The 24,761-nt window shown below is 39.5% G+C and overlaps 1 protein-coding gene across 6 annotated transcripts in view; it reads left to right on the top strand.

The window, feature by feature from the left end:
* POU2F1 (POU class 2 homeobox 1) overlaps positions 1–24,761 on the top strand; it is a 120,985-nt gene that overhangs the window by 42,451 nt on the left and 53,773 nt on the right. For 5 of the 6 annotated variants that reach the window (XM_064469069.1, XM_064469052.1, XM_064469060.1 and 2 more), the window contains exon 2: positions 22,156–22,221. In XM_064469069.1, coding sequence (XP_064325139.1) covers positions 22,156–22,221 — 66 coding nt within the window. Of the gene's footprint in view, positions 1–15,606; positions 15,729–22,155; positions 22,222–24,761 lie in introns of those variants that run through there. The other variant, XM_064469041.1, reaches the window with a different exon arrangement.

The following is a 24,761-nucleotide window of genomic DNA, read 5'->3' as shown; positions in this document are numbered from 1 at the left end:
GATTTCAAGTGTGGTAATATAATAAAAATCTATTAGTAAAAATTGACAATAAAGCCAAACAGGGTGAGCTCAGCAGCAATAAAAAGGGCTCGTATGCAGTATAAGGATATGTATGTTTCTGTAATTAGGCAGGACAAAAGCCTAAGAAATTAATTATTAATTTGACTGTTAATTTAGTAGTCAAACTGATGATTCATTGCACAGGTAGGATAGATTAGCTGTAAGTTGAAGTAATGCTGTAAGATTCCCTACTTGCACAGTAAAGTAAAATTTGAAAGCGGAATGGTGAGGAACACTGAAGGGGCTTCCCAGTCTTGGAGTCTACCTGTTGGCTCTTGTAGCCAAATCATCTGAGAGAACAGTTCTCAGTGAGATGCATAAATACTGATGGCTGATGTTTTTAAGAGAGTATAAAAATGAGGGAAATCAAAGAATAAACTTGGTGATGACTCGTTTAAATTGTACCTCTGCTACCTGGTATCTACTTTGCATCAACAAAAGCTGCTCGACAGACAACTTCCCATACTCTGCTATTTAAAAGGATGCTATAGATTTAATTTTTTTTTTTTTTAAATAAACATAGCAAATACTTTACATGGCTTCCCTCCTCCTGATGAGGCAAAGAGGATTCCAAATGGGGGTCTAGTTCTTCAGTATCTTTCTGCTGGCTTGGGAGACCTGGAGTCCCAGCCACAGCTTCATCAGTTTAATCACTGTACTCTCCTTCTGAAACAGCAGTCTGTTTTCTCTCCAAGGTGGTTGTGCCCTGGTCTGAAATAAGGGGGACAGGCAGTATCATGCCTTGGGAAACACTGTCTGATGTAGTCATGTGGAATTACAATATCTACCTTTCTCAAGCTATTGGAATACAAGTACACAAGGAATTGTTTGGAACAATAATCTATTTTTTCCTGATGGTATTTAGGAAGCTTATCAATGCCATTAAATGCCTCCATTGCAAAATCTACATATAACACTTGTTCTACGATTATGATTGTGTGATGAAGGACGAATATTTCTGCAGATAGGATTTCACAAGGCAAAGCGAACCACAATAGCAGCTTACTGTCAAAAGAAACAGCAGCTTTCCCCCTGCTCCCCAACCACCCCCTGCTTCTCTTTTAGCAACTTCTTGTGCTAGTTAAACACCTCTGTGGCCTGATAAAGTAGTGCCAAAAGGCACATCAACCCCCCAAAAAGAGGAAATGGTGAGATTCCTCTGTGGGCTTTGGTGGGAGTCAGCTGTAGGGTTGAGTGACCAGCCCATTGGGCTGCAATCCACCGGCACTTTTTGAAACGTGCAAGGGTGAGAGCCTATGTTCTGACATGGATAGCTAGTACGTTTGCACACTTCTTAACCTGTTTTAAGGGACACCCTGTTGTCCGCTCCCCCAGGCTTACTGAGTTGAGCTGGCATGACTGAAAACTACTATGTTTGCTCATCAGGAAAGGGTCATACATGTTCTTAACTCTGTAACATCAGGGTCGTAAGTGAGAATGCAGACTTTGAACTTGGTTGGATACTTACCTGCTTTTGAGTGACCTTTAAGTGTTTCCTAAAAGCAGAGAGAAAAATGTCGTTCTCAAAGTAAATGGGAATAGGGAGGGAGAGGAATGCTTGAGATTGTATGAGCTGAATTTCTAAAACCTGCAGGATGAGGCAGCTTGCATTTAGTAATTTACAATGACTGGAAAGGAATCTCTCTAATTTGTTGATGTCATGTATCTGTTGATGTCAGTAAATCTTAAGTGGCCAAGGAAGCTGCAGAGAGGGGGTAGAAAAATGAGTGAATCAATAATGTGGAAAAAATGGGGCAGGTTTATTTCAAAAGCTAGAGGCCAGTTGCACTTACTTGAGTGACTAGGTAATTTTATTTGCTGATAAACAATTTTTAGTCAATAAAAATAATCCCATGTCAATTTATACGATTTTCTGGGGTAGGAGAGAAGGTCTTTTCAGATGAATTTGCTGTAAGCTTTTTCAGTTCTTGTGAAGAAGATTAAAGCTTTGTTTTGTAATTGTATTGATAAAATGCAGTCTTTTACTATGTAGCTGATTTAGAATGGCTTACTTCATTGATTACCAAATCAAAGTGATACAAAATCAATAGTAACACATACTAAAAAGATTACGGACAGGATAACTGAAAAAGCTCAATATAGTTGTTAATGAAAAGTCAAAATCTACTATCTGTGTCTTTTATTCAGCAAGTACTGTTCTGTGTCTGCCAGTGATCGGGGAGAAATATGGAAATGTCATTGGTAAAGTTTTTAGAGGGTGCAAAGATTAGTGGAGTGGCAACTATCAAATCGGTTACTACAGAGGGATCTAAGATTAACCAATTTTTCTGGGAAATGGGCTGTGTATTTTAATTTTAGCCAAATACAGTGTCTGCTAAACATCTAGCAAAAGAGATGTCAATTCTACTTTTGGAAGAGGAGCCTGTGCTCTAAAACACATGGACTCCAAAAATGAATTGAATTGTGATGAATTACAGTCTGGAAATGGCTTTTGGAGTGAGACCGTACCTATGATAGCAATTAGAATATTTGAATTATAAATACAGTTGAGATGAAACTTCTGGTGTTCCTAGGAAACTTGTAACTTGAGAAAAGTCGCTGACAAAGCCAAAGAAGTTTCTGAGAAGAGTCGTGGTGGATTCAGAGTGTGAAAAGGCTGTCAAACTGAATTTAAAATTCAGAATCCTTGGTTAAACTAAGTTAGACCAAGTGAACAGTCTCTTGCTCACAGTATATAAGGGGCCTTCTGTTTAAAGAAGCCTCTTTAACCAGCTGAAGGTGCATACCAAGATCCAGTTGCTGGAAACTGATCCTAGGTGATTTCAGTCTTAAAGCATAATGTATACGTATTAAAAAGGGACTTCATATTAACAGCTATAGCTGAGAAAATTGTATAGCTCCATCTCTTGGAGTATGTTAATCAGAATACAGTGTTGTTAATCTAATCCATCACCTGGAAGTTGAGGACTATGTTACGCAGGCGAGCGTAACAGCCTCTTTTTATTACAAAAGTGCCACACTCATCTCCAAGTCTCCTCTTCAGAAGTCAGAACCTTCACTCCTTCCTGTTACCTTTTCCTCCTTCTCTTTTCCCCTCCATCCCACATTTGAGTTGTTCATAAGCAAGTACCATGTGTAGGGTTAGTGCTGGTCTGACCAAATGACACTCTAATTACATATGGACAATTTCATTTTAAGTTTGTCCTTGGCATGCATCAAGTGCACAGATAGAAACCACCACAGCAGAGATCAGAGCTGTAGAGGACAGAATCAATATGTGCTTAAGTCTTCTGTATTTTTGAGATGTACGAAACCTGCCTCTTTGGTGGCATTGAAGATATGTATGAGTAAGAGTGTGTGTGCGTGCATATTTGTGTTTGGAGTGCCTCCTCCATAACACCTGACATGAAATATTTATTTGTTATACCAGTATTAGCTGGTACTACACTTGAAATTCTTTCAAAATGACATGTTCACTTCCAGTGCAAAACCTCTTCAGCTTCTCAAATTCCAGACTCTTCCACCTGTATGTCGATTTCATTTCTTTCTTGTCATATAGACCAAGAGCCTTTGGTTTTTAATTCTTTGGCTTTTATTAACGTGCAATGGACTATTAATGTTGTTGTGGTGTAGTTTTTAAAGTGCAAATTATGCCAGGCCTATAGGGGAATACTAATTTTTTTCCTTCTAATGAACTGTGAATTTTTTTCAACTAAGTGGGCTTACAGTCATCATTTTTAACACTAAATGGTATGTTTCACTTGCTCAGTGGTTGTGCCCTGTTAAATCTTTGTGTGTTTCCCTGGTCATTTTAATGCTACCAGCTCAGCTGTTTCTTTGAAGTGCTGCTGATTAGTCTGAAAAGAAATTTGGAGGGGAATGCAGAAAGGGTAGAGAAGAAAACTAAAACTAAAACTTCGTAAGCAAATGAGCAGCTTTCAAGTTAGTGATGGATTAAGGCTAGCTCCCACAGGTAGGGTAATGGATAAAGCTCACAGGTGTACAATGTCTTATATATGTTGATGGGTGAATAAAATTTATAGCTAGCATCCAATATGCTCATTAAACTGCTCCTGTTTGCTTCTGTTATTTCCCCTTTCATACATAAATGTATATTCTCATATGAGACAGCTAGCAGCATGGTGGCCTTGTGGGTAGTTAGAAGCTGAACGCTCCTGGGTGAGCTTGCCCTCCTTGAAAAACAGGGATTGCTTGCAGAGAGATGGTTAAACCAGGTACAAGGACAGGCATTTTGTAAAGTCAGCACAAGCAGAACTGATGGATACTGAGTCTATCAACCGCCTGCTCTTTTGGAAACAGGTAAACATCATGTTATTTTTGTTAGTCAGATTTCATAAGCAAGGAGAGGTTTGTGTAGTTTCTGACTTTTTCTTTCTGCTCTTCCTCAAAAACAGTTGGCCTATTTTAACCAAATTGAAGAAATTGATATTTGAATGACACTAAGCTCCTGTAGTTTTCCTGAAACTGGTGAATAAGTTAGAGATAGGATCCTGACTTCATGTGCAGTAGTATAGGCACTGTTAACGCTCCAGGTAGATCTTTCATGTTATAATTTTTCAGGGAAATAGGTACTGTATTTTCATGCTCAACAAGCAGTCAAAAAGCAAATCAAATGCTAGGACTTACCAGAAAAAGAACAGAGTGCAAAGCAATACAAGCAAAATAGCATTGTGCCACAATCCATTACTACTTATTTCTCCTGGGTACTGTACTGTGCTGCTCTTCTCCCCCTATATGAAAAAGATGTAGAAAAGCAGCATTAGGAATCATTGTACAAAGCTATTCACACTTTTACGAACAATTGTGTAGGCTAGAGATTATCATCCTAGAAAAGATAGAGCTATGGGGGGAATATGGCAGAAGTCAGTGAAGTGTCATGGAGAGGAGAACAGAGACTTACAGTTCATGGTCTCTTTTTGTGCAAGAAGTAGGGGAAATTGCAATAGCACTACAGAAGAAGGTAGATTCAAAACAAAACAAACAAGAATGCTCTTCCAGGTATACTTAAGCTGTGGGACTCCTTGCTTCTGGCTTGTTCCTAAAAGTTTACAGGGGTTCAATGGGATGCTGATGTGGATTCATGGGAGAGAAAAATCTGCTGAGGGTTGCTTAGTGTTTATCAACATCCTTCGCCCCAAAAAGTCTCTTACAAAATTACGAGAGAGTTGTAATTTTGAGGGGGCAGTGCCTTATGTACCATCTGTGTTCCTGCGCTTTTCCCTGAGAGCTTTTGGATCCTCCTTCCTGGTTAGCTGTAGGATATTAGCTGGGATCCATGGGCCCTTTTTCCTGAGGCTGTAGGGCTGTTCTTGAAACAACTGTCTGAGCAGAGGAGAGATGTCCTGTTTGTGGCCATGCTACAGGAAAAGCAGAGAATGTGTAGTCCTTATCGGTATTGCTTATCTGGTCAGTTGACCAACAAGTGCATGCCTCTGGCCAGTCAGTACACCTGCCATTCCAAATTAGCCCCAGTGCCTTCTGCCAGTTGTTTAGCCAGCAGATACAGAAGGGGACACAGTGAGAAAGCTGGGGTGAAGCGTAAAGGAGGAGAGTTGTGGGCTTGGATGTAGGCGAAAGCAGTGAGCTACATGTGCAGGATGCAGAAAGGAGTGGAACGAACAGAAAGCAGGATACGTGTTTGTAGGTAAGGAACAAAGGATAGAATTTGTATGTGATGAACAGTTGTTTGTCAGTTTAAATTTTTAGAATGAGACTTAGAAAGCCGATGCAGAAAGAGTACAATTAAAATTGGAACTATTGAAAAGCACTTATCAGAGAGGTACTGTCTTGTTGGGAGCCTTATGACTTGACCGGAAGGATTTGTATTTGGGTTTCTGACTTCTACCTTTCAGCTGTATCTTCTTGATTGCATTTTACAGAATGACAGGCGTTTTCTAAATGGCGTAGTGTTTTTTAAACTTTAGTACCTTGCGGCAGAAGAGAGAAGCCATTTCCTTCCCAGGCATCACCTCCTGTAAATAACAGATTCACTTTACATTCTGAGCAGGTGCTGAACTAGGAGCATATCCAGAGTTTTATTTTCATGTATTAATCAAGGAAAAATGGATGTGCTTTTTAGTAGATGTTTCCTTTACAAGATGCTGTAATTGGTGTTTCACTCGCTGAGTGTTTAAACTCTGTAGCCAATATGAAGCGGATACAACCTCTTTCTCGTGGCCAGCTGTGCAAGTTGCTATGGGAACTCGGTGGGGACTGTCTGCAGATTACTGCTCTGGGGACCACACCTGGCTTATTTGCATTCAATTTAAGTTGGGGAAAATTCAAAAGAAGAAAAGAGGAGTGTAGACTAGCCAGTAGGCAGGCAAAAAAGGGCTTGTCATTTTGACTGTCACATTGGATGGAAATGCTGCTTGTATTCATGGTTCTTGCAGACTCATGCAGGGTTCTGAATTTTGTAGCCTTTTTCATGCATACTGCCAATGTTGTGAGGCTTGTTGGAAATGTAATGCCACAGAGGGTTTTTTTGGTATTATTGCCTCTAACTTAGTTAATCCCAGTGAATTTGTTAACTTCCTCTGCATTTTTAATGAGCAATCTTTCTGTAATGGTGAGGGATTGTGAAGGCAATATGGAATAGAGGTCACCCTTTCAAAATGGCATGTTAGTTCAACACAGTGCAATATTAAAATGTCAGTGCAATATTGAGTGTTGCTGGAGAGCGTAGCTTGATTTTTTTTTTTTTTTTTTCCCTTGAATACCGAATTGCTCTTCTTTCAGTGGTGACTGTGACTTCCTAAGGCAGCTGTGAAACAATTTTCATTCTAGTCAACAGCAGTGGTTGGCTGGCAGCTCTCAGGCTGTTTGTGGCTGGATTTTTGGGGATGATCATGTTCTGTCACTTAAGTGCTTCATGTCTGTCTTGCTTGTTCATTCTCACTACATCAACTTGCCTTTTGACTGAAACTGGACAAAACTGATTGAAACAACACCGTATGATGACTTGTTCTTTACGCTATTTTGTCCACAGCGCTGACAACCTGCCTTGGTGTTTTCAGAACAGTAGGCTTAAAAGCTTTGAGAAATCTGAGATCACCACCTTAGTACTTAAAAAATTGTTTTTATATATATAAAAAACTATATATAATACAGTATACAAATTTTTATGTAAAACACAAAGTATATATCAAGTATATGTTTACATATAAAACATGTGAAGTCATAATGTATATATAACATTACATTACACAACATAATTTTTAAAAAATATATATTTATATATAAAAATAATTCTGAGGGTTAATGGATGGTTGTCTACCTGTAAACCTTTTCAGTTCTGATTTGTTGTAATGGCACCAGAGCCTTGGACTCCCGTGAAGATTCAAGTTTTCAGCCTGTCGTGATGCTGTAGACCAACATACAGGCTCATTGTGTAGATGCGTCAGATGTTTATAAGGTGCACTTTTTGTTTATTTGCTATGGTTTGGTCTACTGTGATATTATGGCATTTTTACTAGTTATTTTTAAAGTTCTTCTGTGAACAACTTATTGAATTTGGGATTTAGTACTTTAAGCTAGGTTTATACTAAACTGCTTATTGGTATAATTTTAGATGTTACTCCCCTGCTGCTTCTGTTAGTTTCTCATCAATACTCCCCATTTTCTTTACTTTCAAAACCTTATAGTTCTAATGTCATCTTCAGCATATCTGATGAAAATAAGTCCAACCTAGTGGCTTTTTATGATGGAGTGACTGCATCAGTGGACAAGGGAAAAGCAACCAATGTCATCTATCTGGACTTTTGTAAAGCCTTTGACATGGTCCCCTCAGCATCCTTCTCTAGGGATTGGGGAGATACAGATTTGTTTGGGTGGACTGTTCAGTGGATAAGGAATTGGTTGGATGGTCACATCCAGAGGGTAGTGGTCAATGGCTTGACGTCTAGATGGAGACTGGTGATAAGTGACATCCCTCAGGGGTCCATACTGGGACCAGTGCTGTTTAACAGTTTCATCAATGACATGGCAAGATTGTCTGCACCCTCAGTAAGTTTGCAGATGACACCAAGCTGAGTGGTGCAGCTGACATGCCGGAAGGACAGGATGTCCTCCAAAGAGACCTAGACAAGCTGGAGAGATGGGCCTGTGAGAATCTCATGAGGTTCAATAAGGCCAAGTGCAAGGTCCTACACCTGGGTCAGGGCAACCCCCAATACCAATGCAGGCTGGGGACGAAGGGATTGAGAGCAGCCATGTGGAGAGGGACTTGGGGGTGCTGGCGGACGAAAAGCTGGACACGAGCCAACAATGTGTGCTTGAGCCCAGAAGGCCAACCATATCCTGGGCTGCATCAAAAGAAGGGTGGCCAGCAGGTCGAGGGAGATGATTCTGCCCCTCTACTCTGCTCTGGTGAGACCCCACCTGGAGTGCTGCGTCCAGCTCTGGAGCCCTCAGCACAAGGACATGGACCTGTTGGAGCAGGTCCAGAGGAGGGCCACAAAAATGATCCGAGGGCTGGAGCACCTCTCCTACGAGGCCAGGCTGAGAGAGTTGGGCTTGTTCAGCCTGGAGAAGAGAAGGCTGTGGGGAGAACTTTTTGCAGCCTTTTGGTACTTAAAGGGGGACTATAGGAAGGCTGGAGGCTGTCTTTTTAGCAAGGCCTGTTGTGACAGGACAAGGGGTAATGGTTTTAAACTAAAGGAGGGTAGATTTAGACTGGATATAGGGAAGACATTTTTTACAGTGAGGGTGGTGAAACACTGGAACAGGTTTCCCAGAGGAGTGGTAGATGCCCCATCCCTGGAAACACTCAAGGCTGGGCTCTGAGCAACCTGATCTAGTTAAAGATGTCCCTGCTGACTGCAGGGGAGTTGGACTAGATGTCCTATAAAGGTCCCAAATCATTCTATGATTGTAAGTGATTGTAGGAATCACATTTCCGTTTTTGAGCATGGAAATGGTGTGTGTGAAGAGGCCAGAAATCAAGAGTATTCTCAAGAGTGGAATTGGAGGTGCATATGTAAGTATGCTAATTGATACAAGTTTTCAACATTAGGGCTGAGAGTCAGTGTCCCAAAGAGGAAATAAATAGTTGTTGTGAGATTTTAATTTCTTCTATTTGTCACATAAGTTGTGTGACAGGGTTCATAAGATGTAAGTGTAGCATACAAGTGGATTTAAGCTGTAGACAATAAAAGTTTTAAGGTAATACTGCTGCTGAAAGTCTTGCCCAGTTGTTTGTTCCTGTCTCCTGCTACCTTTGTGCTTCAACAAGGTGAACATTTCTCCCCTTGGATTAAGAAACCGATCTGAGTTAGTATTTTCTCCTCATGGGTAGAGTAGTTTTAACACAGATCAGTTCTCTTTCATAATTCTGTATGTGGCAGCACAGGAGAGCCAGGCACTATAGCAGTGGGGCTGAGCGGGGCTGCAGCTACTCATGATCCTGCTGGCTTTTTGCTGACTCAGCACTCATGGCCCACGGCCATAGTACTGACAGGGCCCTAAGTTAAGTGTCCTATTTTTAATTGTTGGTTTCTCTGTGAAAACAGTGAGATACACATGTATAAAACTTGTGTTTTATTGAGGAATTAGCAACTAAGAATTAAAGTATTCTGGGTATCACTTAAAAAAATTCTTTTGTTAGGCCTTTTGACCTAATTATCTCAGTTGACTACTTTTACCCTGTAATTTGTGTCTAGATCAAGAATTGCTTTTGAGAGGGCTTTGTATCTCAACCTAACACTTCCAGTCAAAATAAGTTACAGAAAGTAGGGCAGTGCAGAAGACTTTATCTGTGCTCCGGTTTGTTGGAGAAATAAACAAGACAGGAATGTCTTCAGTGTTGTGTGTCTGTGGACCTGCAAATAAAATGTGCATGTCTTCCCCACAAATCCTCTGCAAACACAGCCACAGGTGGTAGTCATACTGCATGCACTTCAGCATTGCTGCTAGTAAACCTGTTCTTGTGGTTGTTTCCTGGAAAAGCTAATCAATGCCTTTTCTGCTTTGGCATAGCCTAGCTGCTAAAACGGGCAAAACTCTGCTTGTGAGCATTTCCTGGAAAAGCTCATGTAGGTAATACTTATATGTGTAGCTACACTGTGGTTTTCACTTTCTACTGTTCCTAAATTGTCATAAATTAAAGACCCAGGTGCCTGGGAGTTTTGCATTTGTTTTTTTTTTTAGCTCTGACCGTCCAAAATGATAGATACTTGGATAGGTGTGCTGATGGATGGAATCAGTGTCTGCAGTGTGAATAACTCTGTTTCTTTCTTCAGATCTTGCATCTGGCAATTTTTTGTTCAATTTGTAACATACAGAGCAGCTTGTCTGGAATTTGGCCTTTTCCTCTTTGAGATCAAATAATTTAAGCTTCAGAAAGAAGCATTCCCATGACATGTCTTGTGGTTCCTACAGGTGTTAATAGTGTCTGGATCAGTGTGCTGAGGGCATTAAAGCAATATCCTCCTTCAGATTTGAGATAGTTATTAAGGAAGAGAAAGCAACAGCAGTTTCTGCAAAGGATGGTGATAACAGCAGTGCAGCTTTGATTCATACCATGAACTGTAGAGGTTTTGCATGTGCTTTTTTCTATTCATTTGTTTGTCAAGCACTTTAATGCTAACTAGAACTAAATACTATCTCTGCTGTAGATCTTGATGTATCCAGTTAGCTCCAGCAGAAATCACAAGAAACTTAAACCTGTGGCTTTGACTTATGTATTTTGGGACTGACCTGTAGTGTATTTAATGACAAGTGGCGTGGACACTCGGGTTTGAGTTGAACTGAATTGTATGGTTAAGTCGTATACTGAATTAGTCTAGTCTTTGTAGAGCCCCTATTCACTAGGATAGACTAGTAATTACTACTTTGGCAAAGTGGAGAACACAGAAACAGTGGGTTTGCATAAGGCATTTGTTTTGATTTACAGGTGATCTTAAAAATAAAATTTTTAAGCTCTGAGGGCCGGTCCCTGTTACATGGCTAGACATGGGGAGGCAAATCTAATGCTTTTCGAATGCATGTACCGTGATGTTTCCAAAATATAAAAGGTCATAGAACTGCTAAAACAAATACTGCCATTCAATATTTGAGCTTGGCTTAAGTAGCCTTCATATGTTGTCAGATCGATTGTGTTCTGATTTACCTATTAGAGAATATTTATTTTACTCAAATACTTGGTATTTTTAATGTGTATTGCAATAACAATTTGAAACTAACAATATTTATGCCATCTTCATTGCTTGAGGTTTTGGTAGCATGAACTGCTGCCTTTACCTTTTCCTTTTTAATGTGGGTACAATTTCAGTAGCCACTGCATGTGTGGAATATGTGTTCCCAGCACACAACTAGTAAGAGACGACCACTTTAGGTCCAGGGGATATGTTAGCATGGGCTGGTGTTTCCTGCCAGGGGAATTTTGGGGTCACCTGCTCCTCATGGTGGCTGGTGCCTGGCGGTGCTCCAGGTTCTCCAGCTGCCTCAAGCTGCAGCATCCCATAAAAGCTTGCAAGCTTTCAAGGTGGTGGATTTGTTTTTTTTGTTGTTGTTGTTGTTTGTTTCAGTACTGCTGTTACGCAGACCTGTGCCCTTAGGTTGCCTTTTTTCCCCCTTATTCTGATAAATTTTGAAGTTTTACTGATTATGTTCTTCAGCCCTCCCTAGTGTTATGTTCATGTAACTTCACATCAGCCTTCATTTCAGTCTTTCTCTACTTTATGTCCTGCAGTATTTTTTGAAAAGCAGTGTGAGGCATGCAAATCTTGTAAAAGTAATGAAATCTAAGAGCTGTTTATAATAAAACAATATGCATTAGCTCCAGGTGGTTAATGCTTGTCAGTGTGAAGTATTTCAGATTTGACAAACCAGTAATTTCAAAGGAAGATGAGACCCACATATATGTGGATAAAACCTCAAAAAGGTGTCTCCCTTAAAATATTTACATTTTAAATTTGTGTGTGTGTTTAAAAAAATTTCCTGTTTAACTTTGGATACTACTTTTCATGTGCAAGTTCACTAGAGCAAGGAATATGTAACGGTATAGAACCATACCTCTGCTGTGGTGGAATCAAAGCATGACTTGCTCATTTTGTGTGCTAACTTCTTGTTAAATTGAAAGGAGATGAGTGCCCTGCTGCAAATACTAAAAAAATATTGCCATGCATCAACTGTCTGGCAGGTCCTAATTTATTTTAACTACTTAACTAAATTTATTTAACTAATGCTAATTAAATAACAAAAATTTGTTATCAAATGTGTGACAGTTTGGGTTGGCTTTTTGAATGAAGTTCTTGGAGTCAGTGCTTATGATGTAGTGCTTGGTGCCTGTAAATAAATAAAATGGTCACCAGCTATTATGATATAGCGGTGAAAACATGAGTGAAACATGAGTGCTTAAATCAGGAGATGTAAAGACCTAACGTTTGCTACACTTCAACATAATCCATGATTTCAAAGTAAATGTTATGATGGTTTCATGGGTCAAAGTTGTAGTTTTGAACAACAAGGGTTGACTGCGCCGAATTCATATACTTCGCTTTTAAAAAGAAAACAACAGAATTAAAAAAAACCTTTTATCTAAATATAAAAAATGTAAATATAATATGGATCCTTTCTTATGTGCTATGGCTTGTAGGCCATAAGGGGATGGCAAAACTGTTCAGGTGATGCACCAGAGTGATAGAATTAGCCATGAGTTTCAAATAAGTCTGTTTCTCATGAAAGCTGTGATTTTTGAATAAGGATATTTATTTTCTTTTCTCTCCTCCCCCACCTCCTGTCACTCTCCCCATTTCCCCCCCCGCCCGGTGGTACTGTACTGTGCATTTGTCATGACCACAGTTCTCTTACTAGTAAAAAAATACTTAAACCGTGATAGCTGCCACCTTCTGTGGACAAAAATAAGTGAGACTTAAAAGAACAAACCCACAAATAAACTCCTTTATGTTAGTGTGTCAGGTGCTTATGAGTGTCTGCTGTCCTGCACTGATAAGATGAATTAGCATTCCTGCTTAGCTGTCTGCATACTTAATTTTCTTCAAAAAGGTACACAAAAGAATTTTGAAAGCCACTTTGTACAATAGAAAGTTTGAAAGAATAGTTATGATTTGAGTTTGTGAGGGGGAAGTAAAGTTAGATGTGGGCAAAAATTCCCATTCATAGCAATTACGTAATGACCAGTAATTCTAAAACAGGGCAATTTTATTTGACTTTTCCAGGCAACTGCTTTTCAGCTTTCAGAGCAAACTTAGCAATTTTCAGATAAAATCAATTTTGTTAGCCAAAGTCAAAGGTGGTGGCTAAAATTAGAGCTTAGTTTGCAGCCCTAACTATGAACAGGTGTCTGTCTATCTGTTTGTAATGACTCTAAGAGGATTGTGCCAACTTTAATAACAGTTTATTTTCTTGAAGTACATGATTTTTATAATTTTTTTATAGCACATTGGAATGTTCTGCTTGATGGAATTTTTATTAGGTTTCATTTAGCTTGTGGAACGCAGACTTGGAAATGTCTTGAGTTAAAATGTAGTAGCTCTGTGCAATGTCAGTTTAGGGCTAGCTGTATCTAAGGTCTTGGCTGGTGTGACATATAGAAACAGCCTTACTCTGAGTGTTGGCAGAGTTACATTGATGTTGTGCTTAGTCATGCACTGTTTCCCAAGCTGTGGTGGCCAGTTTGCTTCAGTGGTTCTTCAGGATAAAATATACTAGACACTGATACACTAATAAAGACAGTATGTGAATATGTTACAATTAATACTGTCTTTCCTTTCCTTGTACCCTGTTCAAAAGGAAAATAATGAGTTGTTGGCTTGTTGGGTAACCTTGCCATGTTTTATGAGAAAGCATGCCTGCAAAGTTTACAGAGGTCATGCTTGTCACAGATCTAGCAAGTGGCTGAAATTTCCTAGCTGTCATTGAGAGCATGTAGTAAATGACATTTCACTAATATATGGAAACATATCTATATAAAAATGAAGATTCTTTTCCACTGTAAAGGTATTGAATAGAATAACATTGATAATAACTTTACCCTTTATCCCTTTAATTCTGCCTCATTTGTATTGTTAAAAAAAAACAACAAAAACCAAAACAGACCAACCAGCCATCTGAAGATCAAGGTTGAAACATCCTTTCCCCCTAGTTTCTAACAACTTTTAGTATCTATAAGACTCATTCACAATAGATGACATTGGGGAATAATTTTATGGAGTTTAGTCAGTCAGTTGGGCATAATAAATGGGAAAAAAATCCAGGAGGAGATATAAATGAGAAGACGCAGAAGGAGGTCTAACAAGGAACTGCTTAACCTGCAGGGGAAAATGAGGTTTCCTTTCCAAAAAGTAAAGTATCAAAGTATCAGCTATAATTATTAGAACAGAGTAAATAAAGTGACATATTGATGAGACAAACAGCAAAACAAAAGCATTCATTTGAAATGGGAAGGTATGTAAGATACGTAAAGAGTGAAGAGAAGAGAATTGGGTAGAAAAAGTCTCCTGAAGTCTTATCTGCAGACTCTGAAGTGTTTGAGTGAAGAACACCTGCCTCTGTCATACCTGGCTCCATGCTAGTGGCTTAGTTCCTTTGGTTTTAAGGAAAAGTATGAATAGAATTGTGTGGGGAAAATCATCAATGAAAGAATCATAGAATTGGGTGGAGAGGAGAAAAACAATTGTTGAGATGCCTATAGTTGCACAGGATAGGGAGAGTCTTTTGCACTGATGATCACAAGGTGCACCACTTTCTTTTGTTAGAGGTGCCTTTGGAGGAGAAATGGAACAGTGCGTGCAAAGCCCAGAGTGGTATTTTGCTTAAATGTGAGTACCAGAAGTATGACTTTGGTTCCGGGTGTTAAGTAACTTCTAACATAAGGATCCAGAAGGAAAAAAGCAGCCAATGACATGGCAGAATCTAAACAGAAAGTTAAACTAGCGTATTCTGCCATTGGTTAAGAACTTTCACAAAAGGGAAGATAAAATTGTCAAAAGAATTGTCAAACAATGAAGTGGTCACTGGAAGAATGGTATTTCCTGCCCCCCCCCCCCCCCCCCCAGAACTGTTAGTTTGAAAAGTTGATGGTATAAGGTTTTATTTCATTTAGTAGGTTAGTGGAAGTTACGGTTCAAATGATCGTTTGTGTGGGGTTTGGTGTTTGTAGGGCAAATTGGTTGGCACAGTCAGGAGTGGGAAGAAAACTTCTGCTATGTTAGCTGTCAATGCAATGTTGATAGTATGGACGATGAGTAGCACTGTGGACCACCAGCAGCACACTTGCTAACACTGCTTCAGGTACATCCTTCCCTGGCCTTTATTTGCTGTTTGCTTGTTCTGTTGTTTGATAAGTCATCCATCACTACACACGTGCCTGCTTTTAACGGTCACTTCCTGCAGTCGTGTGCTTTTGATGCTGCACCTGTGTTCCACCAGCTTGACACAGACTCTCATTTGAGAAGGATCCTAAAGATAACACTGCTGTCCTCTTACTATGCTACCGGCTGCCTCAGCTCAGCCACTATTTAAACTGGCACTTGCTTTGTGAAGTGCTTGGCTTGTTGCACTGTTTGTCTCTAGAGTCTTCTGATGAAGTGAAGGGATTATCTCCCAGTGCAGTCCAAAAGCATGTGTGGAACAGTGAAGTTTATGAGGGTCTGCAAACCATGGAGATGTGCCTCGGAGGTCTTACTGGGACATGTGAAGGAGTAGAAAACCAAGCTGGAAACAAGGTATTAGGAAAACCTGTTCAGTAGACACAGTGGTTTCCCTGCAGTTGGGAGCACCTTCCCTTCTTGCAATCTTTTTCAAGTGTAGATCGCTCATGTTAAATATATAGCAGGGAACATCTTGTGGTAAGTAGAGATATGAACCTGAACAGAAGAAGAGGTCAAGCGTGGAAATAAATTCCAGTCAGTACTGGATGATTGAGAAGTCCCTTTTCTCTCACTCCCTCTTGTTTGGAGAGGCGGTGCTTGAATTCACTTTAGAAATGAGAAGAAAAGTACAGCTAGCTTTTTTTTAAAGGAAAAAAAAAAAGAAAAAACCCAACTTACTCTTTAAATTAGCATTAACATCTGGAAGTGGGTGGCTCAACTCTGTAGTCACCTGCGTCATCACATTATCTTTTACTGATCCGAATATGGAATATTAAATATTGCTATGTCCACATTGCACTTGAATTTTTATATAAATGGTCTTGCCATTTAGGATATTAGTATTTGAGTTGTAAACCGCTTGAAATGGTTTAATCTAGCCTCACAGGTCATCAGCACACTTAGTTCTGTGGACCACTTCTGGAAAGGAAGATGGATTCTTCCATGGACCAAAGCCTCTTCCCAGCAGCAAGTGTGCTCTGGTTATCATTGAGTGGTTCAAAGATGCAACTCGGGTGTAAAGTGTCTCCTTTCAAAAACCATAGCTCTGCAGTAAGCTTTATTTAGCTATATTGAGTACGCTTGCAGAAAGGATTAATAATAGATTTCTGTTTTTTTTCTTGGAAGTCACTGGAAAGCAAAAGAATAAATCTATTTTGATTTCACTTGGGATAGATTAGCGGGTGTCAAATGTTACACAATACTTGACATATCCACTGCTGTTAAGTTGGCCGTGGCAAAGGGATTACCTGATAATGAATCACCAAGCTCTTTAGCCATTTAAAGGGAATCGTGCCGCTTCCTTGCCCTGGTGGTACTCTCCCTCCTGCCCAGGACCTTCTTGTGACAGTTCGTGTTCAGATGCAGAAATTGCCACGCAGATGTGCAAGCACCGGTCTGGCAGCTTTGTGTTCAGCTTCTACCTTGCTAATTGTTTTTGTGGGATTATTTGGATTGTGTAGAAAGCTTTTTCCAAATCCCCTTTATTACTGAAGTTATTGTTGCCAGCAGGAATAAGATTAAAGGTGCTTAAGTCTGTAGAGTTGTTTCTAATTTGTACGTGTCATTTCAGTGGCATTTGAACAGAACTCTGTCTCTTCCCCTGCCTGCTCCCCTGTGGTACTGTGCTTGAGTTAGGGCTGAGAAGCCAAGCTATTGGAAGAAAATTCATTTTGTTCCCTAATTATTATGCTGGCACTCGGGAGATAATTTTTCCCTTCATGCACTGCCAATTAATATGCAAATGAGCTGATAAATATTTATACCGTGATTTAAATTATGCAGGGAGCGCTTTCAGTGTACTCTGCAAATGAATTGTTCATGGACTTCAAAGTGCTGGCTGCTGTGCTAACGAGGGGAGATTTGCATAAGGCCCTAATCAGGCGCATACTGATTAAGCTTCATTATGGAAACTGCCAGCTGCAATCTTTGTTTCTATTTTATTACAAAAAGGGGAACTTTTCACGCTTCAGTCGCCTTGACAATGTCAGACACAGCTAGTAGGAGAGACTAAAACTCCACTGAGCAACTGAAGTTTCCCTGTTCAGTTGAAGATTGCTATGGTGTAACTGAAGTTGTATTTCTTCCCCCACCTCCCCATTCCCTTTCTTGTTCGGTCGAGAGCAGTAGTGTAGATTTGATAGAAATTGCCATTCTCCCTTTCCTTGGACTATCTGAACCTGTAGAGGATACCACAGCAATGCTGGACTGCAGCGACTACGTTCTAGGTGGGTACCAGCTCAGCTCTTTCTTATAAGTGTTTAATATGGAAATAGGGGCTGTGAGGTTGACTATGCATAGAGGCTTAATCACATATGCAGAGGCTAGAGAAGGTATTTGTAAGGCTGAAGCTCACCAGTGAATCAGTAGCAAATAGCTGCCTGGTAGATGGATCTGTACCAGGGAAATACATGGTTTGTTTTTTTTTTCTTCTCCTTTCCCTCACTCTAGGAGAACTTGTTTCCTCTGCGCTGGAGAGACTTGCTGCTAGGCTTGGATGATATTAATAGAGACCTTTTGCTTTTCGGAATTCAATCTGAGAAGCATTTGGCTTCTAACAAACACCGGACTTGCGTATCCATGTGTTATGAATTTTAAAGCAATAAAATGAATGAGAGGGAGTCCCAGTCTCAAAGAATTTAGTAGCTGTATTGAGCCATTCCCCAACAGAATGTATACTATGTCTGTGTATTTTTAATGAAATAGCAAGGTTCTTGTGTAATAGAAAATAAGGTGGAGTCCACAGTGGTTGCCATTGATACCATTGCAAGCTGTGCCTAAGGTTACTGGGACAATGTGTTTCCTGTGCCGAGATTCCATCAGGGCTGCCGAATAGACATGCTGTAATTTCTTCTTCATGTCTTTAAAAGTTATTTGTAATAACAGATCATCCCAGTTTTACAACAGGTTTTATTTATTTTCAAGGCCCTTTCCCCAAAGCTCAACGTATAGATTTTTTTTCTCAACAATTATTTTGATTCCATTTTATAAGTTCATGTAAGAACTTATATGTCACAGTAAGGGAATATATTTTTGGATGGGAATATATTTTTGGATGGCAAATTTTAGAGCAGACATCTGAATATTTGTTTTTGAATCTGAAGTAGTTTTTTGAAGATTAATTTCTAGTGAATTCTCAGCATGTTTTCACTCACATTGAACTTTGGTTTTTCCATACGCATCAGTGAATCATTTTTGCTGCTGCTGGAGTATTAGGCAGTTTCACTTTAATGGGTGAAAGGAAATAGTTAATGATATCTTCCATGTTAACATTTTCTGTGTTTTACTAGCTATGTACAGTCCCTAATGCTCCAGGTGTCCACTTCTTTCTTCTGAACACCTTTTGAAATGTTACTGAGGGTGTGTAAGCCTGGCGCAGCATTGACTTGGACACCCTCAGCCCTGCTAGTGTAGCAGCAGTACTGAATGTATTCACTCCTGAGAGTTTAATCTCAATCATGCACCTGCTGCTTTCGATCCTTCCTTCTGTGGAGTTTGTTTTTAGATAATGTTGGCAGAAGTTGTAGCCCAGGGCCTTTATTTAAAACCTGAGTAAGATCTAAAGGAAAAAGAAAAGGTGAAGGCATTATGGTTTATTTTATTTTATTTTAGCCCACTTCATTTGTTTATTCTTTTAACTTTAAAGCAAAAAATTGTATGAGCATGTATAAACCAAATAATCTTTTTATGTGATGTACAGTGAATCCGTAGGTTTAATATCCAGTGGATATACGTCTGTTTTGCTGGTAGCAGTTTTGTGCTTCAGATGTATGTCATACCATTTGCAATGGAAATAGCGGCATTGTTCTTGATGCTTTACATGCAGAAGGCCCACAGATTGAACAAGAAATAGTCAGCTGGTGAAATAATGGATGGTATCCTTCGTTTGAACCTGAGCAGTACCAGAAAGATGTTTCTTAATCCAACTTGCTACTTTTTTTTTTGTAATAGCAATGTTTGAGGTCTTTGTTAGGGATGAACCTTTACAATAAAATAATCTTCATTTAGACATGCTTTCAGGAGTTGGAGTAAACTTTGTGTATGTCTAGTACTGGGAAACACTGAAAACCTCTAAAAGGATTTATTTTGCAGCATAGGCTGAGAGAAGAACATGTCTTGGTTGCTTTATGAAAAGAGGTCTGCACAGTTAAAACTTTGTCTGGAGCAAACTTGCTGGTCATGCAGGAAGGTTTGTTGTGTGAGCGCCCTCATACAGAGGGAACAGTCACTACGTTGCTTGGAATTCTGTGCGCAGGACAGTTGTGTCCCCTCCAGGTTTAGTTTGTTTGTTCTACCGTTAGTATCCTGAACGGTGGCCCTAATACTTCAGTTTCTGTAAGAAACTGGCCCAGGAGGTCCTGTGTTGTTTTTCTTCAAGAGCTTTCTGAAGTGCTTCAGTGAATGGATCTCATGTTATTGAGATGATTGTCTCAACCTGTGTTCATCCCTTCTGTGGTCCGTGCTATCACAAGCTCAGGCTATTCTTGTGCTCTGGGCTTAAAAAATACATCCTAGGACCAACAGCCCCATGAGTTAGCCTAGTTTCCACAACCCAATGTATTGGACTTCAAAGCCCTCTTTGCTTATTTGCCTGTTGGGTGAGGACTCTTTACGTTTGCGTCCAAAGAGAAGTCTCCCATTCAGTGTTCTTTGAACCTAAATTAATTTCAGTAGCCAGCTGTGTGTCAGGGAATGAACTAATGCTGTTTATCAAACAAGTGTTGCCTCTAATCTTTAAATAAACATGCTGTTGCCAAAACAATAAACTCAAACAAATAAACAAAAAGACAAACGACATGACTTAAGTCAATACAGACTTACAGATAGAAAGATACTTGTATTTGTTTTACATGCAGATCTATCAGCAGGGAGTGGCACATCAAGGACAAACATTTCTGTGCAGGCAGCGGAACCGGTGTTGTTTGCAGAGTGTGGATCGTACTACCCAAAGGTGGAAAATGACAAAATAAGGAGCTGGGAAGCAGTAGGTTCTGTCTGCAATCTTAGCAGAGCTCTGTCTTTCAAGACTCTGAATCTACTGGGCAGAGGTTGTGAAAAACGGGCCAAAACTCGCAGCATTTTGCTGAAGCGTGGGCCAGCAGTGCTCAGCTGGAAAGTTTCTCCCTCTCACACCCCCTTCCAAAAAGCAGTATAATGCATGTCTGCCGTTATACTAAGAGTAACATTGATAGTTCAGATCTCTCTGACACGTGGCTGACATTTGAAATATTTAAGCATAGGCAGAGGAACTCTCTGAGAATAGCTGATGCTCTGGAGAGGTTGAAGTCACGTGTTGAGGGAAGATACCTGTTTTTTACCATCCTCTGGGTTTTCTCGGCATTGCTGCATTCAACTACAGCAGTTGTTTACATGGAAAATTACATTTGTTTTAAAAATATTGATGCATCTTAAATTGTGTTTCCAAACTGCTTATTGGAGTTTTTCCAAGGCTGATGTCTCTTACCTTTTCTCTTGCACACGCTGCATTTCTAACTAGTTCCCTCCTCTTCCCACCCAGGCTTCATTGTGACTCCTGTTTTCATTTGGGCCCTGCCCATGTGCTTCGTTGCTTGTGCTTGTGTTCCGCTGCTGCTGTAGCCCCTGGTTCTGATAGCCTGGGGGTGGCACTGATCTCTCTGGGCAGTAGCAGGTGAAAGCACACAGCAATAGTCCAGCTTCTCATTTCCAGCTCTCATAGACTGCCAAGTAGTGAAGTGTCTGGGCATTCTTGGAAATAGCTGGGGAAAAGATGCAGCAGTTAATGTTGTTACTGTATTCTTCTTCAGCCAGTTGGTGTTTTGGAAATCACTGCTTTGATGAAAGTACATGACAGAGGTAACCTTTTAAGCACCTAGCAAGAGAATATTCTGGAGTAAAGGGTTCATTTTGAGCTCATTGAACTTGCATTTAACTGGTTATGGGAATGGAAGAATGTGCTTAAGGATTTGCTTACGCTTCATTTTATGAACTGGTCTGTCTTGAGATTCTTTTTGTAATTTGGTTTGTGATAATGTGGCACACTGAGGTCGGTAGCAAGGAATGAGGAGGCAATAAGCTGGAGAGCTGATGCTGTACACAGAACAGCTGTATGGATTCCTATATAAGGAAACTATATTCTCTGTCTGCCATCTGGAGAGGCCCTCTGCGTTGCACTATATTCAGCTGATAAGCTTTGAAATCAAGAGCAGACTTTTCAATAGATTCACCCAAAAGGAGGAAAAAAAGGAATTATTTTATATTTATATGGTTTTGCATGTGTATATATATAGAGAGAGGAAATATAAAATATCAGTGACATTCCTGTAAAATAAAAATGAAATATTAGAAAAATGGCATCTAATTATAATGACTGAATTTCCTTTCTCTTGGGGTGGGTGGGGGTGGAACCGACACAAGAATAATGTAGGCCTTGGTGGTCAGACTTAATGTTTTTGAATCTTGATATAGTCATTGTTCACCCCCCCCCTTTTTTTTTCTTCTATGACTTTCACTGTACTGAAAATTAAGTTCCTACCTATCCTTGCCCTCCAGCATGCTGTGTTTTATTCCCATAACGCCATGTTTTCACATATGGGAATAATGACATACAAAATTTTAAAACAATATTTACCTGGAAGATTCAGTACTGTGTTCTACTTCTGATGGTTCTTTCCATGTTATAATCTGAATTAGGGTAAAATACATATTAAATTCCTGATGTTCTGTACTTCTCTTGGACAAGAAGGTATACATAGATTTGGATTTATTTTTAAATTATTTTATCTTTATTTCTGTTTTAATGCAGACTCAAGAATGAACAATCCGTCAGAAACCAGTAAACCATCAATGGAGAGTGGGGATGGGAACACAGGTAAGAAATTATGAATTGGTGAACAGGTATTTTCTGGTGGAATTGACTGGATATTAAGTAAAATTTCTTTACCAGTTTTCAGGAATTAAAAAACAAAAACAAAAAAACAAACCCCAAACCAACCCAAACAAACCACCCCCCACACCTACTGTTTTTTAGAGACTTGGGAACACTTTTGTCTTAACCCTACTGTATGCAGGGCATTATTCATACCTACTGTATCAGAGCAATACCCAGACTTGGAATATAAGATTCCCCTTCCTCAATTCCTCTGTCTGTAATATTTCTGATATTACAGAAGGTATGGTGGCGCTAATTCTCCGTAAGTAGTCTCACTTTTTCCTGGCAGAACATACCTTTGGCATCTCTAACTTCGTAATTTATTTTTGGGTTGAAATTTTCCCTGGCAGAGGTGGGCGACTGGCTGGTCTTGTTTCTGTTTTAGATTGAATTCAGGCTCTCAACAGTTCTGAAGAACAAGGCAAAGGGAGAATGCATCATTTCTCAACATTAAAGAAAAATATTAGCTGGCTTTTCTGTAATTTCTTCATGTGTTAGAACAGAACCTTGAAATTTGGCTGGGGAAGAATAGCCTTTGGGTCAGGGCCAATGTGCCTTTTGTCACATCCTTAAGACGTGGCCAAGTTCTAAGCCATGGAAGCAGCTTGTTAAGCCACTATAACTCAATCATGCTATCTCACACTTGTATTCCTTTCTGGAGGTAATTTAATGTTCATTTTGGAAGCAAGAGAAGTGACAGTTCTGAATGGAAAGTAAATAGTTTAACCTAACTCAGAATCTTCTCTGAGCTCAGGATAGCATTTGGGAAGAGAAAATCTTAATGAGAAGGAACTTATCTTTGTTGCTGTGAGAGAAGTCTAGTTACCTTGTACGAGGAAAATTATTTTTCCTCCTCTTGGCTCAATAATAAGAGTTTTATTTTAAACTCTGAAGTTATGATAAAATTACCAATTTATTTCACTTTATGCTGCTGTCTCCTCATTCTTTGTGCAAGGCTCTAATACAGCTAAGAGTGACTGAATGTTCCCAATACTGATCCGAGAGGCTGGATGTTTTCTGCCAATGCATGGGGTCAGTCAAAAGGAATTCTGCTCACTTATTAATGTGCGTTTTGTTACTGGCATCTCAGTTTTTATAAAATCGGTTGTAATAGGAGAGGTATAAATTCTTTTTATGTACAAAAATTTATTATGTCTTAATACTGGTTAGGGATGATATAAAACATTATTTTAAAAAACACGGGCTGTAAACATTTCATAATCATAAACAATATCGAGAGAACAATGGTTTTACATATCCCTATAGAATCCTTATAGCTGGAGGGTGTGGGTAAACTGCTGAGAAAATTCAGACTTCATGCTCTGTATTGCCACAGTTTCCTGTGTGTGCTTTCTCTAAAGAGTGCATTCCCACTGTGGCTCCTTAAGTGTAGCTTTAACTAGCTGTTTCACCTAAGACGAGCTGTTAAAGATGAGGTCTTTCGTTTAATCAAAGGTAGTGCATTATCACAGAAGTATTGCATCTGCTTTAGCAGAACCCTGGCTCTGCAGCAAATACTTCATCAGTGTGAAGGTGGTGGTCATGGTATAAAGACATTGATGGATTGTAAAGCTGCTTTCATCACAAAAAGGGATACAAGGTCTGCATTTTTTTTAATACTCTAATACTAAGATTAGTTATTAAAGAAGTTTGACTCTTACTGGTGTTTGGACCTTTTAAAAACATGCTTCTGTAATTTAAATGTTCCCAGTCATTCCTTTCAGTTTTGTTTACTTTTAAAATTATGCAAACTAAAATAATCCAGAATTTTTGAGGACTCTGATCTGCTGTCATGGTTTTGTTTTTAAACACACTGCTCATAAACCACTGGAGGTAGTGATTAATGGCATTTGTGATGTTCTTTGGGGGCTCAGGCATCAGTTGCATTAGTCAACTGGCAGATGTTAAACCCTGAAAGGAATACTTGGGGAATATAATTTTAGTCTTCTTATCAGGGTACTTAGATCATGGTTCTGTGCCCTGTGCATACTTAGTGAAAAGTCAGCGTTCAGCTTGGATGCTAAGGAACTGGAAGTGCTGGAGCAAAATCCATGAAGATGATTTTTATAAATACGCGGAGTTCTTATTTTGACATTCTGTAACTCTCTATTTTTCAGTGACACTTGTAAATCACTTTAGTCTGCTGTCTAAACTCTACTAATCTCTCTTTTGAACCCCAGTGGATGTTTGTTTAGGTCATTCCTGTTTTAAACTGTAGTAAGATGATGCAACTTGAAAATTTTAAGAGAAATTACTGTAGGGCATGGAATTTACATTTGGTAGAGCTAGTGTTTTCAGGAAAAAAATATGGTTGCCACTGTAAAGATGACTTAACATCAGTAGTTCTCTGAGCTAACAGTGAACTATCATGGTAGGTAACACATTAGGGTTTTGTATTTCTAACTGACTACTCAGGGAACATAGTAACGTCCCCAGAAAACATTGGTCACAATAAAATGCCTGAAACATAACTTAAAATT

The sequence above is a fragment of the Phalacrocorax carbo genome, chromosome 1 (assembly GCF_963921805.1).
Source record: "Phalacrocorax carbo chromosome 1, bPhaCar2.1, whole genome shotgun sequence".
Lineage (NCBI taxonomy): Eukaryota > Metazoa > Chordata > Aves > Suliformes > Phalacrocoracidae > Phalacrocorax > Phalacrocorax carbo.
Note: the sequence above shows the minus strand (reverse complement) of the source record. Positions and strands in the feature narration are given on the sequence as shown.